At 42.8% G+C, this 24,508-nt stretch overlaps 3 protein-coding genes across 5 annotated transcripts in view; 1 reads left to right on the top strand and 2 right to left on the bottom strand.

The window, feature by feature from the left end:
• Positions 1 to 208: 208 nt before the first annotated feature.
• efhc2 (EF-hand domain (C-terminal) containing 2) lies at positions 209 to 19,134 on the bottom strand. 2 transcript variants are annotated; one of them, XM_056388856.1, is made up of 15 exons: positions 18,940 to 19,134; positions 12,562 to 12,750; positions 12,111 to 12,261; positions 11,741 to 11,964; positions 10,992 to 11,243; positions 9,289 to 9,396; positions 8,276 to 8,414; positions 7,216 to 7,381; positions 6,920 to 7,062; positions 6,310 to 6,506; positions 5,913 to 6,046; positions 5,171 to 5,365; positions 3,087 to 3,179; positions 2,696 to 2,795; positions 209 to 1,267 (listed from the first exon to the last, which is right to left on the bottom strand). In XM_056388856.1, the coding sequence occupies exons 2-15, from the start codon at positions 12,691 to 12,693 to the stop codon at positions 1,121 to 1,123; spliced, it is 2,181 nt and encodes a 726-aa protein (XP_056244831.1). In that variant the 5' UTR covers positions 12,694 to 12,750; positions 18,940 to 19,134; the 3' UTR covers positions 209 to 1,120. The 2 variants fall into 2 exon arrangements, with proteins under 2 accessions (XP_056244831.1, XP_056244830.1); XM_056388855.1 differs by lacking the exon at positions 18,940 to 19,134 and adding an exon at positions 13,559 to 13,761.
• fundc1 (FUN14 domain containing 1) lies at positions 14,166 to 16,898 on the bottom strand. The gene is made up of 5 exons (XM_056388857.1): positions 16,817 to 16,898; positions 16,151 to 16,304; positions 15,615 to 15,690; positions 15,366 to 15,494; positions 14,166 to 14,953 (listed from the first exon to the last, which is right to left on the bottom strand). Exons 1-5 carry the CDS (start codon positions 16,887 to 16,889, stop codon positions 14,876 to 14,878), a joined length of 510 nt encoding a protein of 169 aa, XP_056244832.1. The 5' UTR covers positions 16,890 to 16,898; the 3' UTR covers positions 14,166 to 14,875.
• Positions 17,002 to 24,508, top strand: part of kdm6a (lysine (K)-specific demethylase 6A) — a 40,502-nt gene continuing 32,995 nt past the window's right edge. The window contains exons 1-4 of one of the 2 annotated variants that reach the window (XM_056388852.1): positions 17,002 to 18,645; positions 18,788 to 18,851; positions 21,892 to 22,000; positions 22,288 to 22,337. In XM_056388852.1, coding sequence (XP_056244827.1) covers positions 18,476 to 18,645; positions 18,788 to 18,851; positions 21,892 to 22,000; positions 22,288 to 22,337 — 393 coding nt within the window. In that variant the 5' untranslated portion in view covers positions 17,002 to 18,475. The remainder of the gene's footprint in view (positions 18,646 to 18,787; positions 18,852 to 21,891; positions 22,001 to 22,287; positions 22,338 to 24,508) is intronic. The other variant, XM_056388851.1, reaches the window with a different exon arrangement.

Raw genomic sequence — 24,508 nt, 5'->3', positions numbered from 1 at the left:
CCAAACACATAATGAGGGTGCAGTTCCTTGTAAATTAAACCTCCTCCTAAACTCTCACAATATTCTCCTCTGTATGTTTTCGTCCTGTTAATATAACAGAATAAACCCTGATAACTAGGGGGGCACTCGGAGGGAGCAGACCTCTGCCAGGGCTAATGTCAAACAACACACACCAGACTTCAGAGAGAAAGAATCAAACTCATGGCAGTTAAAGATCCAGATCTGCCTTAAACTTTAATTAGTTCTTCCCTGGCCCCGGCCCCGGCCCTCCACCGAGTTCGGTGCAAATTGGTTCAGTCCTTTTTACGTAATCCTGCTGACAAACAGACAACAGACAATAACAACTATCATCCACAATGAGCCGATGATGCTGTATCTGAAACAGGTGCTGAGGAGTAATGATAGAAAAGGGAAAAAAGAAAGGACATAAAATAGCTCCATTCTTTTCTCTTTTCCAGTGTAACATGTGAGAATGAGCCCTGATGATAAACACATGAGGCCTGTGCAGCCTGGATATACACACTCTGGCTTTTGGACTCCTTTGCAGATCATCTATAGTTTCCACAGCTGCGGGCTGACAATGTTGATGGCTTCTGTCTTGTAGGTGGATGTAGCCAGTGTAGAGTCAACATAAACCACACATCAATTACTCCAAGGGCAACCCCCCCCCCCCCCCCCCCCCCCCCCGCCCCCCCACACCCCCACCTCATCATCAACATAGGAGTACACAGTGTAATGCTCTGTGATCATACTGTGCGAGCGCTTGCTGGCCAGACCTGAAATGTGGTTCTGCTTTGCTGCCTCGTGTCTCCGAAGGATTCCCACCAACTCGTGTAAACACACTCACACACAAGCACACATCAAAAAAGCATCTGTGTTCTCACAGCGCTTCCCGCTTCGTGATAACTGACACCAGAGCACGCCATTACTGCCAAATTATTCATACACAGGAAAACAAACTTTCTAATTATTCACACACACACACACACACACACGCAGTGTCACACATCTCCACCTTGACACAACATGAAAACGCACACACGCCGGTTCAGCTGATGCGTCGTGTTCTTTAATTAAGGAGCGGGGTTGTGTTTGTGGTGTAGGTCTGTGGGGCAACGTTTCACCTCCCACCGTGTGTCTCTGTAGCGGTGCCGGCTGTCGGGTCACCGCGGTTGGAGGGAAAGCAGAATACGTCCTCCAGGAGAGCAGAGTAGTTGATGTTTTTCACCGCAGCCTCGCCGGCGTCGAACCTCGCGCTCACATCAAACTGTAGACGAAAGGAACACACAAGTCACAACACAAACTCTGCTGCAAATAATTCATTCTTTTAGTCTTTGGTTTAGTTTGTCGCAGGCTTTTTACTCTGTTTTGTATACTTTAACTTTTCAGTGTGTATCAAATGTGCTATGTAAATACAACTTCTTTGTTTAAACTTTTAAAAATCATGGCTGTCTTTAAACTCCATTAGACTGATTAAACCTCACACAGAAAACAAAAGAACTTCTTTTTAACACTGGAGGCCAAATGTAATTTAGCTATTTCTTGAAAGCAGGAGGCAGGAACTGGTCCCAGGATTGTTAAATATAATGAACAGAGAGAAAGAGAGAAAATTATAGAGGTAATAAGAAAATTGGCAACACGACCCAGACTTCTTCTGGGAAGAAGAAGTCAGTCAGTCTGGGTCAGTCGACGTGACGGTCCTCTTGTGTTCTCACTACGTGTTCTCGCTGTGACACCTTCAAAGATGCACAAGGCTCAGAGGACCTTGGAGCTACCTTGGAGGTTTTTAAGGAGGGGAGGGGAGAGGAGCTGAGCAGAGACTGAGCGACTAGTTTGGTCTCAGACGGAGAGCAGCTGGAAACCGTGACAGAGGGAAATGGAGAATTAAGTAAGCACACACACACACACACACACACACACACACACACACACGTTGGTCTTTCCACAGTCGGGAGGACATTCAATGACATAATGCATTCACTAGCTCCTTACTCCAACCTTGACCATCACAAACAAATGCCTAATCCCAACCCAGATCTAACCTGAACCTTAAAACCAAAACGTAACCACCGAACACATCAAACAGCACTTTGAAGTTGTGAGGACCGGCCAAACTGTCCTCTCACTCACACACACACACACACACACACACACACACACACACACACACACACACAGAGGTGGTCAGAAAGGAAGGAAGTAGCTCCTTTGTTCTTCCCTCTTGCATTTGTATCTTTTTCTATGTAATGCTGATTTAACATGCTTCGCTTCGGCCAAATCTAAACAGAACCAGGTGAGCGGCAGAGATATACGCCGTGGCATGACAACAAAGGGAAGGCTTGCATGGACAGAATGAGAGTGGACCGAATCAGTGTGTGTGTGTGTGTGTGTGTGTGTGTGTGTGTGCGTGTGCGTGTGTGTGTGTTGCTCCTCTCTCTCTCTCTCGTCATTTCCCGTGCACTATAAATTGTCATCTTGCCTATTTGACCATTCCTTCCCACTCACTTCGTTCTGCTTTTGGCTCACTCCTCCTCTGAGTCATCACAGGTGGGGGGTGAAATGTGGATTGATTTTCAATTACAACTATTTAAAAATCCGTGCACACACTGCGAATGCACTGACTGTACTTTTCTGAGTCAGTCTCCTCTAAAAAAAAAAAAAGAAAAAAGTTTTGCGTTATATAAATGTCTCCTACCTTTAAGATGTCTTCGGCCATTACTGGGGGAGCGGGGTGCTCCATCCAGTTAATGCCAGCAAGGAGGGCGTGGTAGTCAATCTCATCTCCATCTGCAAACCTCCAGCAGACACGAATCCAAATTAGAAACAGGTACAAACTATTATTTATTATTTCGACAACAGCTCCCATGTGATTTATGTGAATCTGATCCGCACCACTTCCACAGCATATTTCGTCCAAATGCTGGTGCAGATATTTTTATAACCGTGCCAAGAAAAATTTCTGTGCAAAGAACTGAGCTATACTTTACAATCAAGAGAAAACGAATCATTCAAAACCATTTTGAAAACTACAGTGGGACCTCGAGCCGCTGTAGCCCGGACTGCGCTGTGATTAGTGGGGCTCTTACTTGTCGAGCAGACCTCCGAGCAGGTTCTCAGGCAGGGGGAGTCGGAAGGCCTTACAGATGGTCCTTGTCTCTTTGGCGGAGAGACGTCCAGTTCTGGAGACACAAAGCAAAGCAGACATACTGGTATCGAATGCGAGATTAAAAGCCAAGAGGCCCCAGTTGTGGTAGTAGCGGTTTGGACCTACATCAGACCACTTGTCTGTTTGTGGGGAGATATTTGAATGGAGCTCAAAGAAGGAACACATGCTCCTCAGAGGCTAGAATCTGCTCTAAAGTCCAAAGGATCCACACTTAAGGATATTTTTATGACTTCATGAGAAACACTGAGCAGCTTCTCATCATTAGTCAGCAGCATGTGCCTTTGTTTATATTCTAAACGTGACCTATTGTCCTAGATGTCTGTATTAAACATGGCCAGATTGAAATAGTGATGTAAACATATGTAAAAGTGAGACTGAAGCTCAGGCGTCGCTCTGCTCTGATCTCCAGGTTTCCAACAGTCTTTTTTTTCTTCTGTGACGAGCTGACGTCAGACTGTCACAGTCATCCAGTCCAACCACGGCACCCGTTCTCCCAAAACAGTCAGAAGTATTACAGGCATTTAATAAACTACATGAAACCAAAGGAGCAGGTTTCCTTCTCCTGACAGCGGATGACTTCTACTCCAGCTCATTCCCCACATGTACAACTATTAACACGGGCAAATAGAGAAACATTTTGGCTAATCAGCTGTTATGTGACACAATAAGCAGGTGATGGCTGTGATATTTATCAATCAGAGGTGTCCTGCTGTAATCTTTGTTGCTGTGGATGTCGGTGCTGTCCGCTCTCATATTCGTACTATAACATACAGATGGATCTGAGAAGTTGTCATAGTTTTACAGTTTGCTCTCAGGTGTGGTGCATGTTGGCGGGAGGCTGCAGCTGCAGGACCTTTAAGTTTTTTGTGACAGTGCCAACATACAGGAAACCCAAATTATTCTAAACGTGTGTAGAACAATGCTAAGTAGGAAATGCAGCATTAGGACCTGAAAGTCCTTAAGGCGCAGCCTCAAGCGCTGCAGAAGCATATTATTGGGGCAGTTCAGCCAATCAGAAGAAAGTAGGTGCCTGAGCTAATACTGCCTGTTTCAGTCAGAGGCTCGACTGAAGAGCTGCATCAAAGGCAGTTTGAGATAAATAAGGACTTTTTTTGTATTGTGATTCAGGCAAAGCAGCTCCTGCAGAGCCCCAGAATCAAAATATAGAGCTGTAAATTAGCATAAAGGGTCCCCTTTAAAAAGCTCCCACTCTAACATTAACATATTATTTATAGAAAAATGTCTCAGACTGAATTCGAGTGAAGACAATGAGTGTGTGTGTGTGTGTGTGTGTGTGTGTGTGTGTGAAACAGGGGATGTTTGTCCTCTAAGACCACAGTTGTTTTCCACAGTAATGCCAGACGGTTCAGGGGCTCATTCTTGTCATGCCATCTTCATTACAGGGATGTTGATGAACAATCTGACGCTAACTGAGGGTGTCAACACAGCTATAATAAACAGACGAGTCAGCTTGACCTTGTGGCACTGTCGGTCGACCGTTTCCGCTGACCCGGCCCATTTTAAAGGTCTAACACATACTACATACGAACGGGCAGGTACATGTAGCATACAGGCATTAAACATGTGATTTTATGTGACACAGAGAGGAGGAAGGCAATGGACAGGGAGAAAGACCCACAGAGACAGAGGCAGCCCAACTGTGTGTGTGTGTGTGTGTGTGTGTGTGTGTGTGTGTGTGTGCGTGTGTGCGTGTGTGTCCTCTGGCCTGCACAGCCACATGCCATACAGGTCTTTAGGGTTCATCTGGTTCCAATGCTCCACTCTCACACTGCTGGAACTAATCGCTGCTCTAAGATATGGGGCCACTGGCTGCACGATTGATGTCTTGTTGTGACGCTATCTGCCTGTGTGTGTTCCTGTGTGTCTCTGTTGCAACACTATTTGGTCTTAAGCTAACATCTGCGTGTGTGTGTGTGTGTGTGTGTGTGTGTGTGTGTGTGTGTGTGTGTGTGAGAGTGTGTGTGTGGCATGCGTGTCGCCCACTTGTGTCGGTCGTGGTAAGTGAAGGCTCTGGTCATGTCGGGGAGTTCTTCAAAGTGCTTCTTTTTGAGGAGGTCCTGGGCCACGGCCAGCATCAGGCCCACGTCCACCTCGGGCTGCTCCCGCCGTGAGAAACGCCGGCCCAGCACCAGCACCTCGTGCTCCGACAGTCTGCAGTCCAGGCCCGTCAGCAGACTCCTGCGGTGACACACAGAGTACAACACACACAAGTTAACCACAGCTCACAGTCCTAACTTTAAAGAAGAGAAGTTCTCTTTGATTGATTGATTTGATTTGGATAGTGATTTCCTGACATCATTTGTATTTCAAAAAGCACTATTTAAGCTTCCTGCCTCATAATTCACCTGTTCTTCCTGGTTACACACATGTTTAGTTGATAATTACCATTATATTTGTTTTGAGTCTCTGTTTATAGCTTTTAAATGATGAGCATATAGAAACATACAAAGTGACATAATAAGTAAATAAAAAAATAAAAATACTGTAAAATATATTTTACAATATAGAAATGAATCGATAATTTTAAAAGAATTAATGAATTAAGTTCAAGTGAGACATAATAGGAAAGTTTATATTTGAATTACACTTTATGATCAGATCTTACACATGCATCAGAAGGACTTAAATTTAAGATTTAGCTCCACTGTGCAGACTCACAACATCCACTTCAGTGTATACTATTGCAGGCGGGTGGGGCTGTACTGGACAGATTTAACTACTGTACCTGAACGCCTCGTAGGGGATGAGGCCAGTGTTGCTGGGGTCACTGAGAGTCAGAAACTTCCTGATCTCACTCTGTCCCTCCTCCGGGATGGAGCGTAGTTTACTGAAGATGTTTCCTATGTTGGCTTTGGGGAACTTTAGACAAACACACACACACACACACACACGCACACACACACACACACACACACACACACACACACACACACACACACACACACACACACACACTCTTTAGTCACATGTAGCTGAAACCAAAGCAACACACAGCTAACAGGTGATGTTTAGAGGTTAGAACTGGTTATCTGTAGCTAAGCCACACTGTGTAACCATGTTAGCTTCAGCAACCTGCTCCACCTCTGAAAATAAGACATCCCTCCTTCAGCTCCCTCCCCCACCTCCTCAGCATGTTTCTCCATGTAACGGAGGGTGTATTCATCAGCATCCAGAAGTCGGAAGTTCTTGTTGTTGATGCAGAGAGTCGCTCCCACGTACAGATCCTGAGCTTTGAAGTACTGGGACAGCTCGCTCTTGAACAGCTCCTGGCCTGGCTTCTTCACACGGCCGCGCTCCAGAAACTTACCACTAAGCACACCTGGTGAGAGAGGGAAAGATGAACGTGTGGGCAATCGTTCATTTCACTTATCCAGTTGAAATTGGAAAAAATTTGTTAACGTGCAACTTGATCCTCGGTCGATATTTTAGAAGCAGCATTAATTTTTATATCATGTTTGCAAGATTTACATCTTTATCAAATGGTTGGATATCTCATTTCGGAGCCACGGTGAAGTCCCTGAACGCATCAAAAATTGATTTACATTGAGGGGAATGTCTCCATCCTTGAAAAAGTAGGTCTACGGACTAAATGTCGTCTCTTTCATCTGATTTCAAAAGGTTTTGGACGTGGGAAGTGAATCCGACAGACCTAATGTTTACCATGAGAGTCGTACATCTGTATTTCATGTCCGGGGAGCGGTTCTGGTGCAGCTACGGTCCAGACGTTTTTACCTGAGTTCTTCTGGGGGTGTTCAAACACACTGATGGAGTCATCACAGAGGTAGAAGGAGATGATGAACACCCTCTCTCTGTCGACCGGATCGGTGGTCACCATCTTGGCTCGGAAACTGAGCACATTGCTGTCTAGGCCACATCTAGCGACACACACACACACACACACACACACACACACACACACACACACACACACACACACACACACAGTTGGGGTCTCCCACTAACACACACGCAGACACAAATATTTGAGTGTGTAATTTGATTGTGACTGTGACTACAACTCATCCGACCTGTCTTTCGCCATAAATTTTTTGAAGTCTTTCTGTGGGGGCTTGGGCAGCAGGCCCTGGCAGGAGCTTAGCGAATCCTCTTCTGAGCCGAAGCCATTGTAGGGGGGCACAAGCCTCTGGGGCTTAGGGGCTGGGGAAGCTTTGTACTGCACTGGGGTGAAGTCCTCTGAGAGGAAGAAGGAAAAGACAAAACAGTTAGAAGAAGAAAGAAAGAGCTGAAATGATCAGAGGGCAGCAGGTAATCCATCCATGCAGGAGCGCAGCGGCCGGGGTCCGATTGTAACCCTAGGCTGACCTCTGACCGCTCAGAGTCAGACACGACCCTCCATTACAGTGGCCTGTCACCGGGGGCTCCGCCTGGTTCACCACTGTGACTAATGCTGCACGCCCCAGAACCTGCCCAGGGAGGCAGACACATGCAGGGCCAGCTTGAGTTTCCCCTGCTGGGGAGCAGCGTGCCTCTCGTGGTCCCCAGTGCCTTTGGAGAAATACCAGTGCTGAAGGGCCTGGGTATCTAATGTCAGGGGGACAGAGGTGCTGAACTATGGTATTGGTTCTAACACTCATCAACTGAGGATGGACTGAGAGAACCAGAGCATTAAAACAGAACATAGAGAGCACAGTCCGGTTTTATAAAGAAAGAAAAAATCATTGCTCAGAACATCTCTAGATAAAAATACTTCATCTCCTGAACAAAGGCATCCTGCTGTACCTCTGGGCTTGTTGGAAGGTAACAGCTCTTGCTGGTGTGTGCTCTTGCTGCCCCCAAGTGTTCACATTAATGTAATGCAGGGAGAAGCAGCAGATACCTGAAGATTACATCCATACAAATGTGTGACTAATTAAAATGTCAAACTGCTGCCAGTATAATATATTTTCTTTATTTGCACAGATGAAAGACTCTGTACTTTTGGATCAATAATTTAGTCTGAAATATCAAAAATCCATTTGAACTGATTTGGTCTGACAGTACATATATATATATATATATATATATATATATATATATATACATATATATACATATTTATAATAATCAACCGCACGTGGTGTCAGTTACCTATGCCGTATTTGGAGCGGTAGTAGTCTCTGGTGAAGTCGTCACAGTCGGCGATGATGACTCTCCTGCCAAACACATTCATCTCCCCGCCTACGGTCAGATCACAGTCCTTATAAAACTCCTCCTGGACAGCTCCTGTCTGCGAGAGAGAGAGAGAGAGACAGAGAGAGAGAGAGAGACGAGACAGATAGAGAGAGAGAGAGAGAGAGAGAGAGAGACGAGACAGATAGAGAGAGAGAGACAGAGAGACGAGACAGATAGAGAGAGAGAGAGAGAGAGAGAGACAGAGAGAGAGAGAGAGAGAGAGAGAGAGAGAGAGTGAGACTTTTTACTTGTCAAACTTTTTGAATTTAGCTAAAACTACATGATTTATATGTTTACATCACACTGATGCTCACCTAATGCACTATATGGCCCAAAGTAAGTGGACACCCAAACACTATAAACATATGTGAGTGTTGAACGACTCATTTCAAAACTATGTGTGTTATTATGCTGCTACATCATCCTCCGCTGTTCTGGGAGGGTTCTCCGTAAGAGTTTGGATTTACTCCCGTTCAGCCACAACAGCATTAATGAGGTCGGGCTCACTGTCAGCTTGTGGGTTTGAGGTCGGGGGGATCAGTGCAGCCACGTCAAGTTCTTCGACACCAAACTCAGACAAGCATTACTTTATAGATTCCTGGTTTTGTGCACGGGGGCTGAAACAGGAAAGGGTCTTCACAAACTGCTGTGACACAGGTGGAGACACACTATCCTCTAATATATATAATATAAGATTCACATCAACTAAACTGGAATTAGAACCAATATTTACTTTAACTGGACAAAGGTGCCGTCATAGTTTTTCACCACAGAGAATATCTTGTGTTCGGCTTCCTGTCAGCGCTGCAACCTCTGGGTTACACAGCAGTCCTCCCTCTCTTTGTGACCAACTCAAATAACATTAAATTCTTGACTTCGTTTCACTTGTTGTCATGTCGGTGTGTTTGTGGCGGGGAGACAGGACGTACTTTGATGCTGTCCAGTATGAAGCATTTCCCTTGATTCGGGGAGGAAAACACGTTGAGCACAGTGCGCTCTGCGGTCTGTCCGGGCTGCTTGACCTGGGCCGCAGGGTGCTGCAGAGAAATGACAAACAGCCACAGGCAGGTAAAGAAGCATCAATACAAGATCTTCACACAGCTGAGCACCACTCTGCATGTCTGTCAGTGTGTGTGTGTGTGTGTGTGTGTGTGTGTGTGTGTGTGTGGTGTGTGTGTGTGTGTGTGAGTGTTCAGCTGGGCGTGGCTTCCCCAATCCTGCTCTCTCCAGTCTCCATACTCACCTGCTCAGGTAATCAACTCCACAACCAGATGCAGTTTTTTAAAGGACCGGTTCTGCTCGCCATTCGTGCTGGTTGGATTATTCTTACCCAGTGTTCTCCTTGTGCCTCAGGTTCAGTTTCTTGTTTTCCCCCGCTGCCAGTCTCGTCTACTCCCCTGCTCACCCTGTTTTTTCACCCAGCTGCGGTGAAATCCTCTGCACTGCCCAAACCCTCCAATCGCCAGCTTTACTGATAAAGCGTTTTGTGTGTTTGTTCACCTCGAACAGAAAACTTAAAATTGTGGTTACATCTAATATAACGCCCAGTACTGTTCCACCTCGGCTCAGAACCGCTAATCAGAGAAAACCAGATGATTGAATTAACAAAAGATGGAACACCGGACGACTCAAACCAAAACTCAAAACAAACTGAATTGCTTTCTGGCCCCAAATATAAACTGGCAGCGGATGTCTGTCAGATACAGAGCGATGACAGATCCTGACCACATACAGACTCAGTGACCACAGTCCGACCATAGAGAGAGGACGACACAGGAAGTCCTGGCTACCAACAGAGGAGGGAGTCTGTGCTCACGCCAGGTGAGGTAGAGACAGAGACCAACTTCCTCTGAACATGTGACAAATAATATTATCACAGTTAATCCCAAACTTCACTGAGCTCGATGACATGACATTCATGCCAATTAAGAATATTGAATTGAACATAATTTAATTGAACTAGATTGACAGAGAGACAGAGAGAGAGAGAGAGAGAGAAAGAGAGAGAGACTAACAGAATAAAGAGACAGAGTAAAGACGTGATCTGTCATTGAGGACGTGGTGATTTCTCATTGGACGGTGGATCCTGGTCAACCTTTAGGGCTGACATTTAATAAAAGGCATCAGAACAAACCAAATTACTGGACTGAAAACACATACATACCCCCCCACCCCACACACACACACACACACACACACACACACACACACGATTGAGGCCTGGCTGTCTTTCAAGATGAATTAGGCTTCAGTCAGTAACTGGAGGAGAAAGCCAAAATGCTTGAGGGAGGCTGGATGCTACAGCGGCCCTGTCAGACTGAATGAGGGCTCGGTGAAGGGAAGGATGGTGGGAGAGAGATAAAAAGAAGTCAGCCAACCAGAAAGAGAGAGGCACTGCGAGGTTTGGAATAACCATCTACAAATGTAAAATTCATGTTCTCCATAAACCCTGGAGAATTTATCAAAATTTTTGGACTTTTCAGAAAGCATTCAGGCATTTCCGTACCTTTAGGATCTGTGTTTTATTCCTTCCTCTCCTTGACAACAAATATTCATCAGTCCCCCTCTTTCCTCTCCCAGGGCCAAGACATTATGACAAACTTTTTGAACAGCTCCTATTGTGGCGACTCACCTTAGGCAGTTTGCTGCGGCGCAAGAATTTGGGGATGCTGTCCCTCCCAGAGTTTGGGGTGATCACCTCTCGGATCTCGATGGTGTCATCGGCCAGGTAGTAGTGCAGTATGAGCTCCCGAGGGTCGCCGAACGTGCTCTCTGTGGCGTCCCAGAAGCAGTAGAAGCGCAGGACTTTGCGGTCGTGGTCCAGGAACTGTTTCAGCGTGTCACGCCTCTCGTACGGCCGCAGTGGCTTCATATTTTTCTCAGCCTGGACGAGGAACCATGTGAAAAAAGAATAATCAATAAATATTATTACATATACATAAGTGGCTTTCAATTTTTATTTTGGCCATTATTTTCTTCAAGGGTAGTGATTTTTTATTAAGCATCAGCAGGGATTAGTTGGTTAAATGATTACTTGAAACAAGAAATAAAAAGTACAAAACATGCCCCCAAGATGAGGATCAACAACTCTTTCATACTGAACATAAATTATAAATATACCATAAATATAAATATGAATTGTCAATCAAAGAAATATCAGTTGATCAAACAATAAGATTTAAAAAGAGCCTGAAAGACTTAGATGAAAAATATTTGTTAGTTGTCTCCCTGATGGGAAAAAAGTGAAACTCCTTTTTCCACATATGATGTGATTATCATCATCTATAATGGCTTTGTCTTTACTATTGTGTTAGATGTAATACTTAATTCTGCCATGTTATTTTTCTGAGAATGTCTATAGAAAATAAAAACTCTGGCGACCTGCTCCCGGAGGTTGCTGTAGGGGTCATCGGGTACAGTTGTGGGGTCATTTAGGTGCACCCCGAGCTTTGTGAGAAAGTTCCTTGTAAAAGAGTCACAGCTGGTCACAGTGAACGTGCGGGAGTACAGCACCATCTGTTGGTTGAGGTTGAAATGGGAAATGTTGTAGAACTGGTCATCATCTGGGGGAGGCAGTGGGATGCGGTGGCGGCGAATCAGTGTTCCTGCCACAGAGAACAACAACACAACAGTGGTAAGTGGCAGGTATTAAACTGCTTGAATGCAGAAAAAAAACATGAAGAATAAAACATCTTTACTTTCACAAGACATTTCCTGAGATATCTCCAACAGATAAATCTTCCCGTCTCACCTTGAGGGATGCCACTGTTCTTGTACTCTGGCTCCACCACCTGTATGGTATCATCTTCCAGGAAGAAGAAGATGTTACACTTTCTGATTCTGTACGTCTCATCCCGTGCCTCAGGCACAGCTTCCTGAAAGTACGCCTCAAAACACAAAGCCTGGAGGGACAAGGAGGCATTTTGTGAACGAGACTAATCAACATATTGGGTTAGGGTTATGATATGCAAATGCTAGTGCCAGGGCGGGGTTGGTAAAATGCTTTAAATACAGCCTAATCCGTAACATAATCCAAGTGGACATGTTATATTGTACTAAGTGACATAAGAAACAAAACTGTACATTAGCTGTAACTGCATGTAAAATATAAATGTGTTTATGTGTTGTGTTGTTTAAATGACCAGTAAAAATGTGTGTACATGCCCAGTTTGATTAAATTGATCCATTTCAAGACACTTCACCTGTTTGTCAAAGGCTACCCATGATGGTGAATCACTGCCTTGTCCTTTGGGGTAGACAGAATATTTTGCTTTAATCTTCTGGCCGACTAAAAGCTCTCCTCCGATGCCTGGCTTCTCCGATCCCACCAGCATCGGGACTCCATTGGAATAGTCAAAATGTTGGGACTTGTGGAATCTCTCCTTCCCCAGCTGTGGTACAGGAGGGAGAAAGCATCTCTAAAATCATACTGTAATATGTATACAATCATAACATTAACTAATAATTTATTTATAAGTAGCAGATCTATGAGGATCCTGCTACACGCTTCTCCTGAGTGACAACATCAAAACAAGCTGTAATGTAATGTGGATACATTTTCATTTAAACATACATATTGTTCATCATTCATCATCTTTGTTTACTTCTAAGAAGCATCTTAAAACAAGCATTGGTAGCTTTTTGATTGTTGTTGTAAATGGGGATGCAGAATCATCTGGATAACTAAAGTTGCATATTGTGGGAGTCTTTGTAAACATATCGTATATTTAATAATAGTTTTTTTTATGTGAAAATAAATAAATTGACATATTTAAAAAAACAACTTACTGCTGCTGGTTGTTAATAAAGTGGAATTACATAATACTGGACCTGGACAATACATTTTGGATTTTACTTTCAGTAAAACCTTTAGGAGTCTGGGAAGGCTAATCTCCCCTACAGCCAAACCACTGATACAAGTTGTTTTATGGTTTAACTACTATCATGTGCCCGTAATGTCAACACAAGGTGGTTATTTAGATAAATCTTATCTTCATCAAAGGCATATCTCGGTCACTTAAACTTGTACCTGCTGTCTGTCCGTGTAAATTAAGACAGCTCTTTATGCTAAATACACATTCATTTAGCTCTGTGATGTTAGCTTAGCTGACATTAGCTTTAACTTCTATGCAGTGCTCAAGCTAACCGAAGCTGGAGTCAAAACATTTGTGTGAAATAAAGCAAATGTATGAAACTTACTTGTTTATTGAAAGAATTTCCGGGTAGAAACGGTAAAGCCATGACGGTATTAAAAACCGGTCGATTATTTTCTTTGTACAACTCGGCTGCTGTAAAACTTCAATCGTTTGTTATCGGTTGCCATGGAATCGTTTTATTTGAAGTTGTCTCTTAGCAACGCTGCCAACGGAAGTTGAAGTATGTACGCCATTGTAAAATTTTAATCTTTTTTTTTTAAACAAATATAACTTTGCCTCTCTTTATGCAACACGTTAATTTCACGACGTGTTTTGAAACTATGTAAAATTACATTGTTCCTATCAAATAAATTAACTAAACTAAAAAATGTTTTTGGGTACTTCAAAATGTAAATTCAAAATGTATCATGTCGTCAGTCACATGTTGTAAGTGTATACAATTAATGCCCTTTTTTATATTTCTACCATATCTGTAAACTACAGAAGCATGTATACGTTGATTTCTTTAATTATGGGCACAGACACACTTTAAATTAAAGTAAAACAAAACAAAGCAATGAGTCTAAAGGCATCCAAGACTCTAGGTCCTAAGTAAAAAAAAAACATGTTTGTAAAATTATAGTCATAAAATAAATTTGAAATAATTCAACTGATTTTTAAAATTTTTTTATTTGTTCTTCAAACATATATAGTACACAAACCACAGCCTTCAGAACCTCATGCATACGTTTATGGCTAAACAAAATACATTAAAAAAAACAGAGATGCAGGGGAGGCTAACATAACCCATCAAACATGGAGCACCTCTAAAAAGGCATAACAATCTCATATCCATCAGCACTTCAGAATGAAATTCCAGTTTTAATCCTGAACATGATTGATTATGAAGTCTGGAGTTGAAAACACAACACTGGTATTGATAGATTCCTATGGCCACCATCTGCCGTGTGAAGGTGAATTTGTATCTACTTGCACTTGGCTTCACTGTGTTTGGCTCCATTGTGCACAACAGTGCATAATGTTTCCCTCTAGTACAATGTCGGTGTGGTAAAAATAAATACATAAAAATTACAACATTCTGATAAACTTAATTTTGCATCATATGCGTCATTATTTGGCCTGGAAAGTGGAGTGGTTTACGAAGGCCATTCAGGTCTAACCAGATGTCCCACATTCGTATTTACTTGCCACATGGAGGTACAGTATTGAAGTAGTAGATGTGCAGCTTGTGTAAAGACACATAGCCACAGGCTAATCTGAAATAGGTTTCTTGCTGTCAAAATACTTAAAACCATCCAGCAATGATTTACTTTTTACCTACAGCTCATCATGACATCGAAGAAAAAGAGACGCTTCTGCCCTAAGACGCCAGGCCGAGCAGGAATCCTCCAATGAAACCACTTGTGACAACAATGTTTTTCTTCACAAACTCTGTGGACTGAAAAAAACAAAACAGAATATGAGTTTGAGTTCCATGTCACATCGATAACTAACATTCAAATGCAATTTTTCCTGATTCTCAACTTTTCAAGAGCAGGGAAAAATAAACAGTGTGCTTTCATGGTGACTGTACATGCTGCCATGGCATGTTGGTACCGCTTGTTGAAAGAAATAAGACATCAAGATGAATGGGAAATGAGTACTGTGTGGCTGCAAGCCCACCATCTTTCAATAGGTCATTGCAAATAATTCTATTACTCATAATTAGTCTGAAGACATTTTACAGTCTAGTGAGCTGCACTTTTAAGTTTTATAATATTTCAATCAGTTGCGCATGAGCGTATAAGTTTTGATTGCCCAACACACAAAGGTCAAAAAATAAAGCAACATATAATATTCTGAGGTCTCACCTTCTCAACAAATGTGTTTAGCTCTGGGCCTGCTTGATTGGTGCTCTTCTTTAACTGCTTCTTCGCTTTGTTGACATCCTTCTCTACTCTCTTCCAGTCCACTTGGATGTAGCCACTATTGTTAGCTATCTGTAGAAAGAGTCAGGCAAATGAAAAATAGATGAGAGGCAGAAGTTTTTTTTTTAGTTTTTTTTAATTCTTTTGGAAGGGTTAACCCGTATGTGTTTCTGCCTAGTGATGCAAGAATACCTGCAACAGCAGAAGACCGCCCCCTACGGCTGTAGCAGCAACTTTCCCAACCTTCTGGAAGAGATACCCTGCACACCTGAAATGAATAGACAGAGCATGAAGGTTAATCTGACATAAATTATGACTTCAACTGCCTTTAAAATTACCACTTTAAGGTTTGAATGGCAGCTAATGGTCCAACACTGAAAGTCTAACTAAGACATTATTTGGTATCATAACCAACTGCACAATTATAAAATATAAGGGGAGAGACCATGGGACTTATTTCCCTAACTGATGGAAAAGGGGGTTTTGTATAAGTTTCCTTGAAGAATCACTAGCATGCTGAGTGTAGAAGAGAGACATGAGACAAGATGACAGAGAGACAAACCAGAATACAATTCAAGGTCACAGGGGTCATGTGTGACACACCTAATTAGCCCTGGACTGTTTCTGAGTCATTTAAAAAGGCTAAAATGTTATGTATATGATATTTATTAACAGGGAGCTAAGTGGGGGAGTTAACGAGGGGCACCTGAAGGCAGCATGATATTTACCATCCGCTCGCTCCTCCTATGGCTATCTGTGTAGCCACGGAGTATTTCTCTGCTACTGGCCCGGAGTTGGTTCCGAAAAGACGGTTCCACCATCGCTGACGTTTGGCATATTCTGTCAGGTCCACGACCTTGTCGTAAATCTCCTCTTCTACGTCTTTACATACACAGAAACATAAAAACAGTTAGCATTCAATAGCAGTGAACTGATGCCCTGCAGTAGACGCTGCCTATAAAAGGCAATACGACCATATTAGGTTTATCTGCCACAGTACGACAACTGTTTAACTTAAGACAACATCTCGGACATAAAGGTGTAACTTAGTAATATAGCGAATAAGTCCAAATGTTCACATTACAGGGGTTTCAACATGGCAGCGGTAGCTAACGATAACTTCACTGCTGTCTGTAATCGGAACTTATTAAAGTTCTGAGGCCCGACAATAAGTTAGCATGAGCAGACAAGTGCAGCTAAGGGACAGTTGAAAAGTTAGCAACAAACGCTACGTCTGTAGACAACGGGCTTTCAGCGGGAGCAGAGACGGAGCTTTACGGACACACATATGTCAGGCAAAAGTTAACAAACACGTCCTGTGTGTAGTCCATGCTAACAGAATACCCCGTGTCCCGGTTCAGACAGAGATGTTAATAGTTTACAGGCCTTCTTACCCTTTCTGCTGTTCGCCATTTTGGAGTACGTCGGTCTGTCCTCAGCTGCCTGCACGTCCGGCGTCATTTGCATAATTTTAACGGTTAAAGTAAAAGAGAGAGCGAAACACGGGCAGGTATAACTATGAAATAATATCTTTATTTAAAATAATTGAATTAAATAAATAAATAAATAATAATAATAATAATAAAAGTAATAATAATTTCCAGTGGCTTTCAGTGTATTTACATACACTTCCAAGAACAATGTTCAAGAAGAACAAACATAGACATATAACTTAACAATTTTGTGATAATACTTAGATTCCATATATTAGCCTGTAAGTATATACTTAAATGTCAGGTCAATGTCTATATATTTGGAATACCTGGCCGATGAAAAGAGTTTTAAAAGTTTCAGCACAAGCAAGTAATTGAAAAGAATAAGTAAGTAGTGGATGGGTGTATGGGAATGCAAGAGTGCAGGACTAATATAAAGTTACTTTATACATACATATATGCATACAGTATACAGTGTAAGCATAGTTATTACTATTACTATATACTAAAATACTAATATACTATGAATATGCTATACATAAATAAGAAGTAAGTCTGTACATCTGCTACTACTAACAAACAAATGTAATTTAATTGAAAAACAAAAATATTGTGACCACACAGAGTCTGTGTGGCTGCTTAATCCAGTGTTAGGTGATCTGCCTTAAACTCATATAGTGCAAAAATGCATTGAAAGCAGCTCAGCCACAATGGTGGGCAGCCAAAGGTTCATTAGGTGTTTAACCAGGCAATGTTCGTAGCCAAATGAAATGAATTTATGGATGAATTTAAATTTTCTCAGGGAGGAAATGTTTACCAAAAGTGACTTAAAAATATTGCTAAAACCATGAAGGTAGTTCTATCAGTGAGGTGGAGGCAGCTTCAGGTAACATCACCAACAGGTATGCTTATTGAAAGTGACTTTGTGTCCTCTGTTTGAAAATCATTCTTGATCCAAAGATAAAATGTAATCTATCTATCTATCTATCTATCTATCTATCTATCTATCTATCTATCTATCTATCTATCTATCTATCTATCTATCTATCTATCTATCTATCAAGTACTGTATTTGTGCAACGTTGCAACAAGCATCCCTGACAGCCGCCCCCCCATAGACAAACATGACAGCTATTTTGACCAATAGGCTGCCTTTAAATATAGTTACGTAATCATAATATAGCGGGAGGAACCAATCACGGGACTTTGGGGCGGGCCTTGGAAGCCCATTGGAGACAGTCATGTGGCCGCAGACACCGGCCGCTGATTGGTCGGGGTGACCGGAGGGCGTGTCGACGGTGGCGGCGTGCGTTTGCCTCTGTGACACAATTACAACAACTTTGAGCCGATGGTTGGGGAAGTTTGCGATATTATCAAATAACACTCACTCCTAAATCCCAACATTACATCAACTTCATGCATATATTGGCACTGGAATACACGCTGTGTTTTGATGTACAATGAGGAGTGTAGAAGGTAATTTGAAGGGATCATTTCCTTGAGGATTTGGCAAGAATTACGCTACGCCCCGTTTTAGTCCTGGATAGGTGTGCAACACTTTCGTTGTTATTGCATTTTGCCGGAGTTGCTCGGTCCCGTTGATCTTCCCGTCTGTTTTCCATGAAATCGTGCGGAGTGTCGCTCACCGCCGCTGCCTCTGCTGCTGCCCGGAGTCTCGGCGTTGCTGGTAATGACGAGGAGAAAATGGCGTCGGGAAAAGCGACTGAAATCGAAGAGGACTTTCCGAAGCTAACAGCGCAAGAGAAAGAGAGCTTGGTCGGAATTGACAGGTTAGACGATCTGTTGTGTGAACAGTCTCACCCGCTCCTTTTCTGCAATTTCTGTTTTTCTTCGCGCAGTTTGAAACAACAAATATAAATGCCCCCCAAGTAATACGGAACCGCCTGTGTGTTGTCTGTCCTCTACTTGCAGTTCACTGTTTGGATTTCATAGGCTTCAAGAAGATGGCGCCAGAACGAAGGCCTTGCTGTTAAAGGTATGCCACTGAGTATGAAAACAGTAGCCTCTCTCTCCGTTATCTCCTCTGATTAGTGCATATCCCACCTGAAATAAGTGGTACATACCTCCCGACGCCACTCTTGCTGAACGACTAGCCGCGACAAACACAAGCCTCAATTTTACCCAACTTTGAGGCGGAACCAGCGACTGACTGTAAAAGCAGCTTTCAGTTATGGACGTGGTTATTGCAAATAGTAAAGCAACGTTTGCACCGACCCACAGAATAAAAACGACCCCCCCCCAGTACATTTATGTAATGTGTACCAGCATCAAACAGGCCTGAAGTAGCAGACACGACGTTGTACCAGAGTAAAATCGCAGGATATGAATCTCCGCCCTGCTAAAATCGGTGGTGTCATCGGTTGTTGAGAGAATAGGTACCATGCTACGTGATAGCATTGGTGGCGTTTGTCATTGCATATATAAAGCTATCGACATTAATGGCCCGTAAGGAGAAGCTTGCATGTGTGAGGGAAACACGTTAATGTTACAACTGCTGTTACTTTGCTTGTTTCAGTTGCTCTTCAGTGTAGCACCCGTTGTAAACTATGGGATTAACTAATGTAACACCTTGCTAGCTGCTATATATCGCTTGCTAAAGTACAACAACAAGCTCCCGGAGATGATCAATGCATTTGATCGAAAAGGGGGGAGCTTTAAGGAGACAGAAACATTTGTATCCCACTCATCCATCCTTCCCAGCTCCGGTAACGGCAGCGAGAGTTTGGATTGTGCGTCAGCTCGCTCTGTTAGCATGTAGCGGCTAACTGTCCAGCGGTTTTCTCCCCGCTTCCCATCGCACACATAACTATTCCCACACCACTTAGCTGACATTATCGAGAGAAAAACAAATGCATTGTGGTAGTTTTAAGGGTTGCATAAATAATGGCTGCTTGACTTGGCCCCAAGATGGCGGGGGTGGGAAGAAAATACCCTGGCTAACGTTTGGTAGCTAACTAGCAGCAGTGGCTAGGCTAATCACCATTCGCAGGAGAGAGAGAGAGAAAAAAAAAGATATCACGACGAATGCGTTCAGTGTTTGTAGCAAAGATGATTAATTAAACCAGAAGCCAGGGACAACCACTTAACCAACTGCACGGTGCTTGGTGCACACATAGCAACCATCCATGTTACTGCCGCTACGCTGCCTTTGCTTGGTGTGTGTCTTCAACATGTGGCTGCTGGGTGTCTTGTTGTCGGTTTAGCTGGGAACATTGGTTCGTCAGGGTGTTCTTTCACATTAGGCCCAGCCATGCACTCAGTTATTGCCATTGTTTGTTGTTGTTGTTGTTGTTGTTGTCGTCCTTTGCAGTACGCTAGATATCTGCCCAGCCAGGGAGGCCAGTCCACAGTATATAATTATACTTATAAGGTCTGATAAAGCTGTGTCACATTAAATACGGTCGTATGTCTGTGGTGGAATAAACCTATGTCCCCTTTACATCCTCTCTCTGGACTCTACCATGTGAAAATGTGGGGGAAGGGAGAGTATTAGTTCAGCATGAGGCACTGTGTTAAACTGATATAGAGCCAGCACACCTTTTAATTTTGGCACAGTCCCAATATATAGTTTTCAGATTTGCAGAATGCATGTGGAAGTGCATTGTTTTCTTTGCTGATTCACACTGTCTCTGCTCGGAGGTGTGCTGGGCCTTAGCTCACCCCTGTGGCACTAATATGCATAAGTAGAAGAACAGCTTGGCAGTGTACCAGCAGTGCCAAAATGTGTGTAATAAGGCATGGTTGTTATGTGTGTGTGTTAGATGTGGAAAAGAGGAAATGATAGATGCCTTCCTCCTGAGAAGTGTGAGGTTAAGGTGGTTAAATCACAGTGTGGTTTGATTTTAATTCTTTAAGCAAAGACATTTCATATGATTTTGAAACCGTCACAGTTCTATAAATGTTACACCAAGGCAGTTTTTTGGGGGGGCAGTACAACACTAGTTGGAACAAACTGCAGATTGTTCTACTGTCTGTTCAGAATGAAAGAAAAGAAACCCAGTCTTATACATGTGGGGTTTCTTGTTGCTTTTTTCCTGTTGTACTGAACAGTGATGTCCAATCTGGTGTGTGATCCGACCAGAGGGACGTAATCCACTTGCAAGTTCCTCAAAACAAGAAGTAAATATAAGCCGTATACTATATTACTTCCTCCTCCTGCAAGATGAATATCCAGTTCATGTGTGACCTCTGTTGAACACTGTCACTACATAACTGAACGTGGCAGTGTTTACAGGCTCCACGTGTGAGAGGGACGTTTATCTTCTTTTGTCATACTGAATACCTGAATGCGTCACCTGTTACAGACATGACATTCTTCATGGTACATACAGACAAAAAGCTCTGGGTAACTTCAGAATGAACTCTGCAAGAACATACAGGAAAAAAATCAAAGAGAAATGCACCAGAATGAGTTTATTACTGGAAATCACAGTACAACAGTTTCATTTCACCCAGTCCTTTTCTTTAGGATTACAATCTAAGACAAATACATTACTGAATCGTTTTAGAAAGATACAGCTGGTGTCCGTTTTGTTTTTGTGTCTGCAAAGCTCAACAAGATGAATATATATTGAAGCTGACGCTCTAGTGAACAAAACATTACGCACTTTTATTTATTTAAATAGTTTATCTATAATGACATATTGCATTCAATGTAATTGTTTTATTGCACAGATGTGCTCACACAGCCGAACTCACTAATCATTCCTCTTCGGTGGCCGCTGTTTGAGCTATCAAGAGTCATTTGTTTAGCCGTTGTTTAAATACTGACTGACAAGGTCCATATTTGGGTGTACAGCCGGTACTATGTAAAGCAGCCCTGGAAGGCTTTCAAAAAACACACTCCCTCAGTAGCACATCAGTCAGCGGTGTCTGATCGCCGTCTCTAATAAACCTGAACTACTGGCCTGAGCATTAAGGTCAAGTTATAATTATACTGGCCTTTTAGAACTTCTAGAACTTGCAGCTGTGTAGCACCACGATAACTCTACACTCTTATTGTTCCTTCATCTTAGGCTGTTAGCTGCTATGATGCCCTCATCCTGAAAGCAGAGGGGAAGGTGGACCCTGATATTTTCTGTCAGCTGGGCCACTTCAACCTTCTGCTGGAGGACTATCAGAAAGGTGAGACTCTCAATGATTGAATCTTCCTGCCTGTTATTGTTTCTCCCTCTCTCCTCAGCTGACTGCTGCTTTCTCATGATTAGTCATTCAATGTGCGCTGTTGTTGCTCTGATTTCTGCACTGGTTATTTTGGTTGACACCACTAAAACCTGCTGATGGAGGGTTATTCTGATTTGATGTATCGTGCTTGAAAACTTTCCCAATTGAATATGTTGAGCTGTTATCATTGTCACTAACCATTCACTCCCTCTGTTCTCATTCTTTGATTCATCTCTCCATGTTCGCAGCATTATCTGCATACCAGAGGTACTTCAGTTTACAGTCGGACTACTGGAAGGTGAGTTAAACACGTCCATCATTAATTCTTCTTTTGTAGCCCTGTTTGAGGGTCTGTTTTCTCAGAACCATCGTTTATTTCTGACCTTGTAAACTGTTGTTGGGGTCCATCTTTACGTCTTTCCTTTTTCATTGGGCTTGGTCTTCAGTAAGAGACACACATGCCCAAATAGATTGTGGTCAGGTAACTGGAATAATAAAATTAAGAATACGCCACTGATTGGCCATAAGAAGTTCATGTGAAAGATCATCTTGCTGCTGAATTGCACTAAATCTGTGGCACTTTGTTGGACTTACTGTGGACTTTTTTGTGCAGTGTTCACCTAATATGAATGTGGACGTCATCAGACAGTCTGAAACTGAAACTCGCCTCTGTAATCTTGTTTAATTTCACACATTCCTTGTGCTGATATATAGAGCCAAACCAAGAAAACGGGCCCCAGACTTTTTCATCCAGGTGCATCAGAACATGCAGTACTTCAAGAGTGCCAGCCATTTTTCACCACCTTTCATTAAACTGCAGAATTTTATTATCCTTAGTTTGATTATGCTTTACAAATGCATCCCTTTGAAGCACCATGCTTTGCATTCAGGGTTAGCTTTAGTTAGGGAGGTTGTGAAACCTGAATTCAGCAAATGAAATGTATAATGTTGAGTGTTTTATCTTATCCCAGACATGGAAATTGGACAAGCCTTTCTTTGCAAAAGGCATATTTGGCCTTTTATAAGTTGTAGGGTCTAAGACAGCTGAGGTCATACACACTGAGGATGTTGGGTCAGGTTTAAACATCTTACAGGAACAGGGGAGACAGTTAGTGCAGTGGATCTCACTCCGCTGGTGATGTTGTGTCTGGGTCTTTCAGGGGCAGCGATGATAGATCTTTCTTAATAGTTCTCTGAATTTTTAATTACCGGTGTGTGATGTCACTTGAGGATAAGTACAGGGCGCAGCTAGGCACATGTACACCGGCATCAAGCAAATGGATGATATCAGGGTCAGGACCAGTCGGAGGCAGATCCACAGAGCGGGTCTTTGCAGAAACCGTGTGGGGGAAAAACAGTAACGCTAAAAATGTGAAGTTACACTGTGAAGCCATGGAAAAACATCCCACTGTCCTCTTGCTTTGTGTGTGTTACATATGGACAACACCTCACATGCAGACCAAGTGGACTCTACTGTGGAGTGTTGACTGGGGACAAGATTGTTGGCTGGTTGTCAGCCTGTTGTATGTGTTAGATTTCTGGGTGACATGTGGAAGTACTGCAGCGTTCAGTGACACAGATCAAATAAAGTGGTGATACATGCTAAGACGGAGCAGCCTATGTGTGGTCATAACAGTTTGTCTGACAGTTGATTGTAGATCTGTCAGACTGTGGTTAGAGTCAAATGAGGATATAATGGGGGTTTTCCAGTTTTCGTTGTTTAAGAATCCAGTTCCTCGTCGGGGCGAGAAGTCTGTGATGCAAATTTAAGCAAACTTGAAAGCCACGCAAATGACATGATTTCATACAAACATGTCATTTACACAGCAATGCTAGTTAACTGAGAGGTGAAGAAATCAAACGTTCCTGGATAGAGATGAGAGTCCTGGGACTGAAAATATCCTGCATGGGTTCCTGTTTGAGTTTTGGGCTGAGAGTCATGACAGTTTGAAATCTTTGTTCATCCATCTAAATTGTGACACACTTCCTCCAATGGCCGATGTAGAATTTAATCCCGCAGTCTGACAGTCTGAAGCTACAACCCATGTTTTCAAACCAACCAATCAGAATACAATATGATATGGTGAAGAATACACTACAAAGAAAGTATAATGCTACCACTAAAAACACGTGTACTTCAGACCCGTTGCCCATCTTTTTGCTGGCTGCAGCTTCACAATCTTGAATTACCGTGACCACAGCTTATATAGTTTTGCTGCATTTTCAAAACGTGAACATAACAGGTGGTTGATGCAAGTTAATGTTTGTCTGACATGCGTCGAAATGTATATCGTCAGACAGATCACCACAAAGATTTTATTAAAGCCATCTGCCACATGCAATGAATGTGTTAGATTAGACATCCTCTTCACACCCCAGCGTGAAGTTCAAACACTCATTCAACATGAAGCGTTATCAAGTGTAATAAACCTGCAAAATGTTGCTGAAACGGTTTTTTCCTCTTTAGGT

Source organism: Seriola aureovittata, chromosome 11 (genome assembly GCF_021018895.1).
Source record: "Seriola aureovittata isolate HTS-2021-v1 ecotype China chromosome 11, ASM2101889v1, whole genome shotgun sequence".
NCBI lineage: Eukaryota > Metazoa > Chordata > Actinopteri > Carangiformes > Carangidae > Seriola > Seriola aureovittata.
This window is presented reverse-complemented; position numbering and strand designations above follow the sequence as displayed.